The sequence below is a fragment of the Synchiropus splendidus genome, chromosome 13, assembly GCF_027744825.2.
Source record: "Synchiropus splendidus isolate RoL2022-P1 chromosome 13, RoL_Sspl_1.0, whole genome shotgun sequence".
In the NCBI taxonomy this organism is placed as follows: Eukaryota; Metazoa; Chordata; class Actinopteri; order Syngnathiformes; family Callionymidae; genus Synchiropus; species Synchiropus splendidus.
In genome coordinates, this window is record NC_071346.1 from 10,340,454 (window position 1) to 10,353,794 (window position 13,341).

At 46.7% G+C, this 13,341-nt stretch overlaps 1 protein-coding gene across 7 annotated transcripts in view; it reads right to left on the bottom strand.

Annotated features, from left to right (window-relative positions):
* ephb3a (eph receptor B3a) overlaps positions 1 to 13,341 on the bottom strand; it is a 35,611-nt gene that overhangs the window by 10,385 nt on the left and 11,885 nt on the right. Inside the window, exons 3-11 of one of the 7 annotated variants that reach the window (XM_053882724.1) lie at positions 10,918 to 11,590; positions 9,175 to 9,330; positions 6,298 to 6,633; positions 5,248 to 5,372; positions 3,434 to 3,590; positions 3,135 to 3,243; positions 2,803 to 2,855; positions 2,064 to 2,186; positions 1,207 to 1,454 (exon numbers count right to left, since the gene is read on the bottom strand). In XM_053882724.1, coding sequence (XP_053738699.1) covers positions 1,207 to 1,454; positions 2,064 to 2,186; positions 2,803 to 2,855; positions 3,135 to 3,243; positions 3,434 to 3,590; positions 5,248 to 5,372; positions 6,298 to 6,633; positions 9,175 to 9,330; positions 10,918 to 11,590 — 1,980 coding nt within the window. Of the gene's footprint in view, positions 1 to 1,206; positions 1,863 to 2,063; positions 2,187 to 2,802; positions 2,856 to 3,134; positions 3,244 to 3,433; positions 3,591 to 5,247; positions 5,373 to 6,297; positions 6,634 to 9,174; positions 9,331 to 10,917; positions 11,591 to 13,341 lie in introns of those variants that run through there. The other 6 variants (XM_053882725.1, XM_053882728.1, XM_053882726.1 and 3 more) reach the window with 6 other exon arrangements.

Here is a 13,341-nt window from a genome sequence, read left to right on the forward strand (position 1 = left end):
GCCAGAGCTCAACACAATTGTTGTAGCTAGCGTGCGATTACGAAAGCGAAACACCTCCCTGCAGGATTTAGTCAAGATTAAACCAGCCAAAAATCCTCTTGGGGGTGTTTTCAGCCACGGAATCGTTCATCTTCAGCTTCATCTTTAACTGTAGGTGAGACATTTACTGGTGGGACAACACCAATCTTTGACCTGCCATTTAGTCATCTACTAGCTTTGTTCTGTACCTTTGTTCTGTGTGTTCGTCCGCCTGCCGCTGGGATGCAGGGGGGGAGAGGAACGCCAAGCAAAGAGTTAGTTTTGTGACCGATTGTTTAAAGTTTGGAAATTCTCTGCGGTTTCCTCCTGTCATCGGCGTCAGACATCCCATCAATAGCAGTGCGACTCGTGAGATCACTGCGAGATTATGACGGTAAACAAATATGGCGACCGCGACGGCAAAAATACGGTTGCGAAAGGTTCGAGAATCTGCATCATATTCGGCGAAATAACTAGGCGGAAACACAATTTCATGTAAACCAGTGAGATGACAGTACGAGTTGGGCATTATACAGGCACTGATAATACATTTAGGGCGTCCTGCTGAGGAACCGGGGCGCCCGGTTTTGAGTGCTGGAGAGCGTCCATTTTTTCATGTTTTGCAGTATAGGGAGTCCGCTGGATGCCCAAGACGCCCTCCAGCTAAAAGCCTGTCCCTGGCTAGCAAAAATGACCATGAAGCAGGTCTGTTTCATGCAGTCACCTGAATGACACGTGACACATAATGGTTGGTTTCTAACATTAAGCCACGATTACTCAAGTTACATCCAGTCTTGTTCGTGCCTCCCAGAATGATGTGAAGACTTTTATTATACTTTGGGGAGCTTTTGGTAAACAGGTTACGGCTTAACCTAAGAACTGGGTTCAGTAATGAATTCTCTGTCGCATGAGAACTCAAATACGACGGCTCATCTGCAGGTTGTGACAGTTGTACAAGAGAGTTGCTGCGAGCCTGTCAGCAGCATTTATTTATGTCAGAACGTGAGGCTCTGCTCTGGGCGCTACATTGCACATTTAATCTCAATCACTCAAGAAGCTGGCGCCTCGCGGTGTTTCGCAGAGAGCTAAGCATTTCGATAACCTGAGGTGTCATGAAGGATTGTCGGCGAGTGTGTATTCCCTTCATGTTTAACACAGACAGGAAGTCATTTTTATGTCGAAACTCACCCTCAGGAAGGAATCCAGGGCGCCGTTCTCCATGAACTCCGTGATGATAAGGACTGGACAGCTTCGGGTTAGCACGCCCTCTAACCGGATCACATTGGGGTGGTCAAACTGGCCCATGATGGAGGCCTCTGCTAGGAAGTCCCGCCTCTGACGCTCTGTGTAGCCAGCTTTAAGCGTCTTGATCGCCACCACCATCTCTCTTCGACCGGGCTGCTTGAGTCGCCCTCGGCACACTTCGCCAAATTCACCTGTGGTTGGACAGAAGGGCGGGGGGAAGGGGGCGGAGAGGGGGTGAGGGTGACGGGGACAAGGAATGAGTGAGCACAGGAAAGTTGAGGAAGGGTGAAGAGGCAACTGGCGAGAAGTGCGGGATGGGGATCTTCACTGGATATGAACGACTACAGCAGAGGACCATGAGGATAGGACAAGAGGCTAATGGGTGCTAAGGTCAAGGGTGACAGATTCTGGGGTGAGAGGGAGTGACCGGTACTGTTCTGGCATGATGCCTAGGTCCAGAGTGAGGGGACAGAGGGCGGGCAAAGTACTTGGGAGTTTTGCAATTGGTGCCTGAGAACAAAAGTTTCAAGGAAAGAGAAAGAGGGAGGGAGGTTGAGCGAGCGCTGTCATTTGAGGTAAGGCTAGGACACAACATGCTACTGGAGAGAGAGAGAGAAATAAGACAAGCTGACTGAAGGAGAGGCTTCAGACACAAGATTTGTTTCAATTGATACCACCGGCTTCTCTTATACACGCGATGAATGCTAACCCGTCTCTCCTCAGACGACTTCCAACAGAGACGACTCACAGGTGACTTCAGTTCACAGCGGTGCCAGGAAGAAAGCGTAAACACAGCTCACCTGCACCGATGACTTCCTCAATCTTCACACAGGAGATGTCGATTTCTTTGGCAAACTCGTGGATGGCGTCGTTCGGGTCCTCGTACGTGAAAGGGTCGATGTAAACTTTCACTCCTGGGGATACTGGAACAAAGATGGAGGATTAAAAGGAGCAGAACACCAGAACGAAATGATGCTCACATAAGGATTTGGAGATGTTATCTGTCATACATGAGGCTTAACATTTCCCAAGCCCCAAATCCCACGTGATAACAGTGGTCTTGGGTGAATTCTTTTTTTTAAATGGAAAAATCCAGAAAGAATGACCATAATAACTATCCTTCCAACACACGCTGAACGAAGTAGAAATCGCGCTCGATCGCGACAAGTTCCATTGCTATTGGTGCTAATGCATTACTTTAGTTTAATAGTTAAGTAATGTGAGGCAACGGTTATATATTTCAGGTTTAGATGGACAGGTAATAAAAACACAGTTAGAGGAGCCCCAACCCCAAAAATACGAGGGTGGGGCATGTTTTTCTGCGCTGCGTTGTCAATATTTGGGCTTGGATGGTGATTTAAGAAGTGCTCTAAACAAGTAATCTAATATATTCCACGTATAAAGAAGAGCAGGACCTACCTCCGCACAAACACTCTAATGGCTTCCTGCCTCAACCATGTGAATGGCTAATAGATTAAATCAGCAAGTTAAGTGTACTGGCATGACCAATAAACCAGGAGGAGAAGCACACAAACTTACTGTACTGCTGCAGCTTCTCAGTGTACTCCAGCTCTGACCCGCTGCGCTGCTTCCTGTAAACACGCCACACATGAATTAGACCTTCACAGGATCAGTCTCGAGCCTCTCCAGGTACAAAAAAAAACCGACCTAATGATCGCATCAGCCCACATACAGGGCTGGAGCGCACACATCCGCTCTGTTTTGCTTTGTGCTTTTATTCCCTAGAGCTCCCCTTTGAAGCGTTTGAGTAAGAAAACATGGAAGGAAATTGAACGAGCCTGTGTTCAGGCTCTAATTAACAAAATGCTTCATGCAGTTCTGGCAGTCGGTGGTGGAAATCAAACACTTACTTAACGCAGACAACAGCGATTACAACCAGGGCGACGATGACCACCAGGCCGGCGGACGCCGAGCCCACGATGAGAGGGAGCTGGTCCTGCACCGACTTCTGAGGGTCACCTGGACAAGGTATCACACAGGCGTGAGACGCCAGTGTGGAGCAGCCAAGTCGCTGTTTGATGCGCGCGAGCTGGTCGTGTTCCGTGCCGGTAATGACCAGCAATTAATGTAACCATAAAAGCGATGAAACCTCAGCCCTCATTAGCGCAAACTCTAGCGGCAGATCATCAAGAACACGAGCGGCACGTACTGTGTAGGCTGGTGCTGAAGTCCATGGGGTTGCTGTAGCGTCCATATCCCGCCACGGTGCGCGCTCTGACCTGCACGACGTAGGGGGTCGCCGCTTTCAGACCCTCCACTTTGGCTGAGCTATGCTGGGAGGTCACCGTGTGGGACATGGCCTGGCCCTGGTGCCGCAAATGGAGAAGTTGTTATCTCACTGCAGTATACAATAATGGCAATAGAATGGTTTTCATTTTTAAAACATCATTTGAACCAAACATTAAACCAAACATTTGAAACCATCTTGCATGAAGAGCATTTTGCAAAGTAGAACAAAGCAATGGTGTAGAATGCATGGAACTAGCTATATGCTGTTACGTTCAAATTAAATTACAGTGGTACCTCGGTTCTCGACCACACTCCGTTCCAGACGGCCGTTTGAGGAGCGATTTGTTCGAAATCTGAATCGATTTTTCCCATTGCAATGAATGGAAAAAGAAATAATGCGTTCCAAGCCTTAAAACAGGCTTTTGTAGGAGTGAATGTAGAGTGTCTGCTGCAGGTGCACTGTTCCTCTATGTGTGTGGCCGCTGCATGTGGGAGGGGTTGCCGAGTGAGTGACGTCTCTCCAGAAGTGAAGAGGTGCCCGGTGCGTGTCCAGCTCTGAATGTGCGCTTCTGTGCAGTTTGGCTGTGACAAAGTCATAAACCAAGTCACGCTCTGTCCCAGACTCGCCTCATCCCTGTCCCAGCTCCAGCCCACAACAGGACATCAAACCCTGGAGTGGAGGTGTGGAGAGCGAGCACCTCCCCTGTGACACTCTACCACGGTCCAGTGCGGAGACAGGAAAGGTTTTACACCTCAATATGAAGAAAAAACAGCCAGTAAATGTAGCTAACGGGACACGTCTGCATACAGAGGCTGCGTTATACACAATAGCAAAGCCAGCGTGGGGCAGCTGATCGGTCGGTTTTCAGGCTTTTTTTCGGGGGTGTTCAAGTTCTGGATTTTCATTCGAAATCCGAAGCAAGTTGTCCGGGACGTTCAAAAACCGAGGTACCACTGTATTATTATCATTATTATGACAGAAAAAAACATTGTAAAAATGCATTTTATTATGTGATATTTACTTATTTATATTGTTACTTTTTATATATTTATTTATTATTGTAATGATATAAGAGTGCAATTAAAAGTGCTATGAAGAAGAAGGAAAGGTATTTTAAATACACCCAGAGTCAGCAACAACACAAATTCATCAAGAATTTGTGTGCACACTTCCTGTCTTGAAAAGTAACAGTTGAATCGCCTTTCTTAAAACACGAGCACTTGTTAGCACCCTTTAAAGATGTAGGCTAACATGGCAGCCACAGAGGTAAACACTATAAAGTCAAGCTAATATTTTTGCTCAGCAGATAGTCAGCAGTTAAGATCCTAAATATGTACATTTCCCGACATCTTCACGGAAAGACAGATCATCATCAAGAGAATTTATACGAGCAGAGTCATTTACGCTGCGAAAGCTAATGAGGCGGCTAATTAAAGCTAACTTGTAAACAACATGATGACGCTGACATTTTAGCTCTCCGCCGCCTTACATGCAATATCGCTGACTGAAATCATTGCTGTTTCCCCGCTCGCAGGACGACTCTGCTTCTTTCAAAAGTCATAAAATAAACATCATCTGACTGCAGGACATTGGATCGTTCCATTGATTCAGCGCACCATCTGCTCTTCCTCAATTTCACCCAAATTTCATTTCAGTAGATAAAGCATCTATGAGATACATGGCTTGAAAGTCTTATTTTTACTCACAGAAATATCAGGTTTTGACAGACCTACCCTTTCATGGTATTTAATCTCATAGTCCAGGATGACCCCGTTGGGCTTCTCCGGGGGCAGCCAGGAGAGACTGAGCGTGTCTGAGGTGGAGCGCATCAGATGGACTGTCGGCACTGCGGACGGCGCTGCGGAAAAACCAGACCACATTTTACAAAAAAAAAAAAAAAAAAAGAAGATTTATAGAGACTCACCACCTTCCATACAGAGTTCCTGACTCACACTAAAAGCATTATTATTCAAAATTCCCCAGCCTTGATGGTTTTTTTGAAGGAAAAAAAAAAAAAAGTTCAATGTTTCACCTTCACTGTTCTGCACTTTATTGATTTGTGAGGTCTGGAAGTGATTGAATTGACATCCATTGTGCCGGCTCCATAAACTGCAGCAAGGTTGGATGAAGTGCCGGTTAGCCGAGAGAGTAATTACCGTCTGTGAGAGGCGCTGAAGCAGTTTGGTGATGACGCAGCGAATATTAGGAGGAGATGTTGAAAGGTGACATTGTCAGTGATGTAATGTAAGAATCCTGCTTGACAGCTTGCTGACCGCAGAAAATTTAAAGCACATTTTGCATGGTATTCTGTAACTTAGAGAAGGAGAGGGGCGACGGTGTTTAACATTTAAAACCGGAATGGAGTGACAATAGGCAGTAGATTTTTTTTTTGTGGTGTCGTGTTAATAAGAATGAAATGGATTTGAATGCAAATGTTTTTGCTAATCATAATATACAAATAAAAGTAATAATAAAAACATTTTTTTATTCCCAGAAAACTAAATACAATGGATTTAATAGTTGCACGTGTTTGTGACATGTGTTGTTGACTTGCTTGATGTTTTGAATGTTTATTTGTATCTGGCTTGGATGCAACATCAAAGTGTCAGCATCTTTTAAAAGTTCTATTTTTTCCTTCGAGTCTATTTTGGTATTTATTTAATTTTAAAATATAATACACCATTGAGGCAGTAGTTTGTCTGCAACTGTCGCTTGAAGCTTCGCTATTGCTAACAGCTAATGATCCGGGCATGAACTGACTTGCTAAGTGCCGGCCGACTGACCTGCTTGGTTGGTGGTGATGTTGACCGTGGAGTATCTGGGCGTGGCGGGGTTTTTTCCAGAGACCCCATTAACAGCCTGCACCTCAAAACTGTAGCGGGTGTGAGCCTGCAGATTCCGCACCACCACCTTCCTCTGCCTGAGTCCCAGTCTCCGAGGAGCAATGTCCACGTTGTCGTCGCAGCGGGTGCACGGACTCAGATCCCTCAGGCATTTCTTACACACCACGTTATAGACCAGGTCGCTGCGTCCACCCGTGTCCTCGGGTTCGTCCCACTCCAAGGACAGCGACGTCTCATTCACGCTGGATATCACGTTGCGAGGCCCAGAAGGAATCGCTGCCAAAACAAACAGAGAAGGTGATGCACCGCTGGAGTGGAGAAATCAATACATATAAGTCATCATAAGCAAATTATAGTTATTAAGAAAGTATATTGCCCTCTTTCTCAATAAGATATACATGACTTACAGGGTAATTACAATTTTGGAGTGGACTATTTATAGATTTTTTTACGTCAATTCTTCAGAAAAACAGTATAATCCAGTCAATAGTTCATGTGTTCCTCATGCTGCCTGTGTATTGTCAGCATGTCTAACTTTAGTTTTAACTGCAACTACATAAGTATATGTACTAAAATCTCTTACTGGCCATAAAAAGAAAGACTTGCCTGGCCTTACAGTTCTTTAGTGTCTACATCATCAATAGGAAGCATCATAAGTTTATACAGTGGTACCTCGGTTCTCTACTCCAATCCGTTCCAGACGGCCGTTCGAGAAGCGACTTGTTCGAAATGTGAATAGATTTTTCCCATTACAATGAATGGAAAAAGAAATAATGCGTTCCAAGCCTTAAAATAGTCTTTTGTAGGAGTGAATGTAGAGTGTCTGCTGCAGGTGCGCTGTTCCTCTATGTGTGTGGCCGCTGCATGTGGGAGGGGTTGCCGAGTGAGTGACGTCTCTCCAGAAGTGAAGAGGTGCCCGGTGCGTGTCCAGCTCTGAATGTGCGCTTCTGTGCAGTTTGGCTGTGACAAAGTCATAAACCAAGTCACGCTCTGTCCCAGACTCGCCTCATCCCTGTCCCAGCTCCAGCCCACAACAGGACATCAAACCCTGCACCTCCCCTGTGACACTCTACCACGGTCCAGTGCGGAGACAGGAAAGGTTTTACACCTCAATATGAAGAAAAAACAGTCAGTAAATGTAGCTAACGGGACACGTCTGCATACAGAGGCTGCGTTATACACAATAACAAAGCGCGTCGTGGGTCAGCTGATTGGTCCACGCACCTTATGTTTTTTCCGGCTTTTTCCGGGGGCGTTCGAGTTCTGGATTTTCGTTAGAAATCAGAAGCAAAAAAATCTCTAAATTTTTGTTCGAACTCCGGGACGTTCGAAAACCGAGGTACCACTGTATATAATAGTCAAAAATAGCCTTTAACTACAACTAGCAAAGACTATCCTGTACTCAAATCCAAGCCACAGACAGTGACACAGTGACCCTGCTCGGGAAGACTATCTACTGTGACACAAATTCCTGTTCTGTATCGGTTGAACCCAGGGGCAACGCTTTTCAATAGGCACCTTGGTGTTTTGAGTGATAACGCACAACAAATTGAAGAGAGGCAAAGATGTGGCTCTGCCCAGGTGATTTTCTTCCAGGACTGGTGCAGCAGAAGAATTGAAGCGTACGCGCTGACTGTGCTGCTCTTCAGTCCACTCGCTCTGAGCTGTGTCCTTTCTAATTAGGCAGACAGTTCAGAGTGGAGGCTTTTCTAATTGGACGCCCTTCTAAAACTCACGCTGAGCCCAAGCTGCCCGCCGTCGACTGGCTGACCGACGCCTGTGTTGCAACAGCGACACAAAGCACAGGCTTCCTGGCACCAGCCCTGACAGACCGCAGGGACGGAACAGTCAGGCCTGTGAGTTTAGTCCATTACAGTGTGTTTGTGTGTGTGTGTGTGTGTGAACGCACTGGTCAATGTCAGAGACCACAATGTTCTTGTGATGAGAATGAGGGGGAGACAGTTGCGGGCCTCGTGTGTCACACTAACGTGGCGAAAGGCCCCCGTGGGGTGATTTTGCACGGTCAAGTCATCACACTTTGCTCTCCATCAGCAAGAGCGCTGTCTGTGGTCTGTTCTTGTAAAACCACGACATGGACACCAGACCAGCTGCGTGTGGAAGCACCATTTAAATGGATTATCGTGACATGCGGGAGCCGTGTTCACGTGACAGTTAGAACTTCATTTTCACTGAAGCTATTTGGTTTTGTTTGGTGGACAAATGTTTTCTAAACTGTATGGCGGATCGACTGAAACTACACATCCCATAATGAGGCTTTTACCTCGGGGGCGTCTGGGCGCCTGCAAAACATGAAAAAATGGACGCCCGATTCTCTTGGCCAAGCTACGGTCGAGAATCGGGCGTTCATTTTGTCATGTTTTGCAGACGCCCAGACGCCCTCCTAGCTAAAAGCCTGCCCACAATGCATTGCAACGAGATGTGGAAGAAGTGCGTGAAAATGTTACTTGAGTAAAAGCAAGAGGTGGTCAAAACACTCTCTCTTTAACTGAAAATTCAGCTCCATTCCAGCTGCTGCCGTGGTGTCCTTGGGCCAGACACCATAGCGGAGGTGCCGTTTTTTAGGACGCGTTGGCAGCCACCCGTTCCGTCAGTCTGCCCAAGGCTACAGAGTTTAGCACCTTCAGGGGTCGTGAAAAGCGCTATATAAATATAAATCTGCTCCGCTTATCAAGTGTACACTCAGGTGGAGAAAATCTGCTGTTGTATTTCATAATATTTTGGGAGCCACACACAACACGCCGCGTAGCTCAGACATTTCTAAAAGACCTTTAGCCTGTGCAGTGGAGGATGACTTACTGGTGCAGGAGGAGTCAGGTGGGTCGCTATCTGCCCGGAAGAAACCAATCTGGCAAGGACAAATGCTGGCTCCTCGAGCACTCGTTCGACTGTGTGGAGGGCAGGGACCACAGGATCCCTCGCCGAATTTGGATTTGAAAGTCCCGGGAATGCAAGCTGAATGGGGGATAAAAGCGAATTAATAAACACTAAATCGCTGCGTGCGCAAAAGCCTGACAAAAGAGGGTTTCACGTTGAAGTAGGATGCCGATAAGACGGCTCGCAGGAGATTGCTAGTGTCAGACAAACAGGTATGTGAGGAGAGGCATATACCCTAAAACCATCAATCAGTGTCGCCGCTCTCCAACACGTCTGTGAATACAAACACAGATGGATGCAAGTGTCTCCATAATAAGCCAATAAATCAATTCGGATGAGCGAACATCGGCAAAGACATAAATTAGCCGAGGAGAGTTCCACCAGCGAGGGGTCATCCCAGATGCGTCCGAGTGATTCATTTGAATCCGACGATGTCGTGCTGATGCTGGTCTGATAAGGAGTCTTAGGGATAAACCGGCGTAAGCCCAGACTAAAGAAGGACTCAGATAAAGGGGATTAGCAGTGAAAGGTCTGGTTTGATCGCCCCTCCACCACCCCCCAGAGTCCCGCGTTTCACTGTTTGCTACATTCCTGAGTGGTGGAGTAAAAGTGGGGTCTCTGGCAAACATCTGTCCTGTCAGCGTGAGGGCTCGTAAAAGGCAGCCACTGAGCGAGAGCGTGATGAACTAGTTGGGGCTAAGTGGTCTTTCATTTCCAACTCAAGTTACACCCCAATTCTCCACAATTGCACTTTAAGGAAAGTCAGCAGAGCTAATGGCCCCACTTTGTAGCGCTTAAACGCAATAAAAAAGCAGATAAGACGGGAGACGGGAATGTTCTTTTTTACCCTTGTGAGGCACCTTTACACTTCCTCATCTGGTTTGGTCCCATTCTTTTATTCCCACCTTTTCCTTTCTAATCCGCATCTTATTAGGCTATTTCAGGACACGTTTTTTTTTTTTGTTGTTTTTTTTTTTGGCGTGTCTTCGGTTTCGCTCCCTCCTTTCTTCCATCTTGGCAGCGCCCGGAAAGCAGATCTCTATGATTAATGACGGCGTGGACACGTCGGCCTGGACGGTGTTAATGAGCGTGGCCGCTTGTAGATTAACTAACAGGAGGCCGCGGAGGAAATTGCGCTTCCTCATCGCAACCGCTGGCCGCGGCCCGAGAGAGTATTTTATCAGGCGATGGCGGCAAGCTTTTAACCTTGAGCCGCCAAATGGCAAGGAATGAGCTCTCCGCCACGTGCGAGACACTATTTCTCACATCCAGGTGAGAGGCGCCGTCACTTCTCTGTCTTTAACTTCCATCACCTCCCTTCCTTTTTAATTCTTCATCTCCGGCCGTTTGGACTGCGTTAATATCTCTCTCCGGCGCGCTTCGAACACCGCTCCCTCCTGTTATCTTAATTTTTTCCGCTACAAATCTGTTTTTCATGCTTTGCCACTATCTTTCTCTCCCTGCTGTCCTGCTCTCACAATATTTGTATGCTGCTCCTCTCTCCAACACCTCATTAATTCATACTCTCCTCCACCCTCCTTCACCTTCTTTCAGAAGCCACACAATAAATTCAGAGGCGAGGGCACTAGCTGAGGTGACTTGCAGCCAGAATACAAAGGAGGGCTGGTTAAATTAAACTCCAAATTTCATGTTAAATACACTCACCCTGGCACTGTGTGCCATCTGCAGACGGTTCAAAGCCAGCAACACAGGTGCAGGAGCCAACGGGCACCATCCACTCCCCGTCTCCGTTGCAGTACAGCTTAAGGGGAACTGACACCTCCATGGCATTTGTCACGCAGGCCCCCGGGGCGATCACTAAGGAAGTAGCTTCGGCTCCGGTAGCGGTCTCAGGGAAGACAGCGAAATTGGCGATGGTCGTGGAGCATTTCTTGAAGAAAACCCTCACAGAAATGAGAGACATGCAGGCGCCAAGGTCCTGGAACGCCAAGTAGAAGCCAGCCTTGGAGAGCGGGCCAAAGCTGCGCACTTTGGTGTTGATCCTTCCTGCCTCCAGCAAAGAGAAGCTCTCATCTGGAGCTATTGTGTCCACCTTAACGTAAGGGTTCTCCCGCCACACGGGGCTGGTGTCCGACGCCGTGTCCCCGTCTGACTCGTAGTAAAAGAGATTAAACGTCTCTTTGCAGGAGCCGGGGATGTTGGGGATGCTGGCGCAGTCACGGACGGAAAACTTGAGCTCCACGTAAACGCGCAGCACGCCCTTGCGGGGGATAAAGTCAGTCCTGAGCCAATTGTTCTGGTTGGGCTGTCGGACGTTACACACTTGGTAGGTTCTGATGGGGCTCATGGAGTCGTCGTAGCCGCTGACCTCCTCCCACTGAAGATGAAGTCAGAAAAAGAAACAACAATGAAAAAGATCACATCTCTGTTCTTACATCATTTAAAAAGGTCAACTCATATTTGGAGGCGCTGAGGCACAGCGGAGACGCTCTTATCTTACAAGTCTCTAATTTATTTAGACTAACGTGAGCCACAGAGGAATGGGATCAAAACTACTCGAGCAGAGAGGACATTGGAAACAGTTTGCTTACTTCCTAATGCAGACAGAGAAACAAGGAGCCCAATTAACTCACATAGACGCATCCTCTGTCGGTGCGTGTGCAGTCGCTTTAACCAGCGCTCTGCTGTCCCGCTCTCTTTAAAAGGAGTTAAACTCAAACCCCAGTCGTCTTTCTGCAGGACGGAATATTGTTTGTGCAGCTATTTATAGTCGCAGCATGTACATATTTGCACATATCCTCACACTGTATTTACATTGTATGATCGTATTATCATCACATATTAAAATACATTTATTATGGACAGGTCCAAAGCCTGGCCTGGGGGCCACATGTGGCCCGTGATCAAAATGTTGGGCCCAATCGTGCAAAGCATTTCGGTAGTTCGCCAAAACTGTCAACAATAGAGGGTTCAATTGGGACAGATTAATAAATCGATATGACGGATCAAGGGTGGGCAATAACATTTCACGTGTTGTGAGGAGTAAAAAAAGTGTCAAAAAAGGTATAACTGTCTAAGTAAATACATTTTTAAAAGAAAATTACATTAAGATTTTTAATGTAAATCAGTGCATTCTATAAAGGACCACAAAAAAAGTGCATAAATAAACATACTTTTATTGGATTTGTTTTTACCAGTGAATAAACACAGGCAAATGTAATTGAACATTAATAAAATGAATTAATTGAGAGAGACTTGAAACATTGGCACAGAAATTATAAATTATTATAAAAAGGTCCCCTTTCAGTGTGATCATAATAATCTATCATACTTATGGACCTGGCTTCACATGGAAGTGCACTTGAGTCTGCTGTAGAGACAACAACATAAAACTTTCTGACTGCAGGGAATTCTACTTGCTAGTCAGTGCTGCTACGAACCTGAGGTCAGAGAGGATTTATGAATGTCCTGAGCCCACACATGTCGCACCGGTGCACGCATTAGCATTCATTTTTGCTTGGCTCGAGATGTTCTTAGATAGCATGACGGGGATGAGTATTGTACGGTACGTATCATCTGGACCACGACCAATGAACTAATTGGTCAATATATTAAGTCCATTAGGAAAGGAGTCAATCGGAGTGCCTTTATTCCCGTCTCAATCCCGGCTGGACTGAATGTTTAGCTTTAGTTCCCCAGAAATTGATTATTTCCACCGGAGGAAAATAATGCATAACTCATCTCACGTCTCAGGACCATGCAATTTATTCCCAAACGATGAGTCCAGGAGTCGGCGCTCGGTGCCGTAAATCACCAGCAACACGTTGATGCACTGCCTGCCAAATATGATAATTGCAGGTCCCAAACGTATGGGCTTGTCAGCGCGTGAGGAGAGGGGCTGCCTCACCCGTGGTGACATATGACTTCATGGATGCTAGGACAGCCAGACTCGGCCTGGCGGAGAGAGGAAGGAGCCCGGGCAGCCTGAAATGGTTTCCATGGAAACCCACCATTTCCATTGACTGACTTTGCGCTCACGTAGCGGAGACAAATTACACTGGCCGGGAGTGGGGGAGGTGCGTGTCGGGCTGTTAGCCCCGGGGTCAAATTCATGTTGTTTTATTTTCT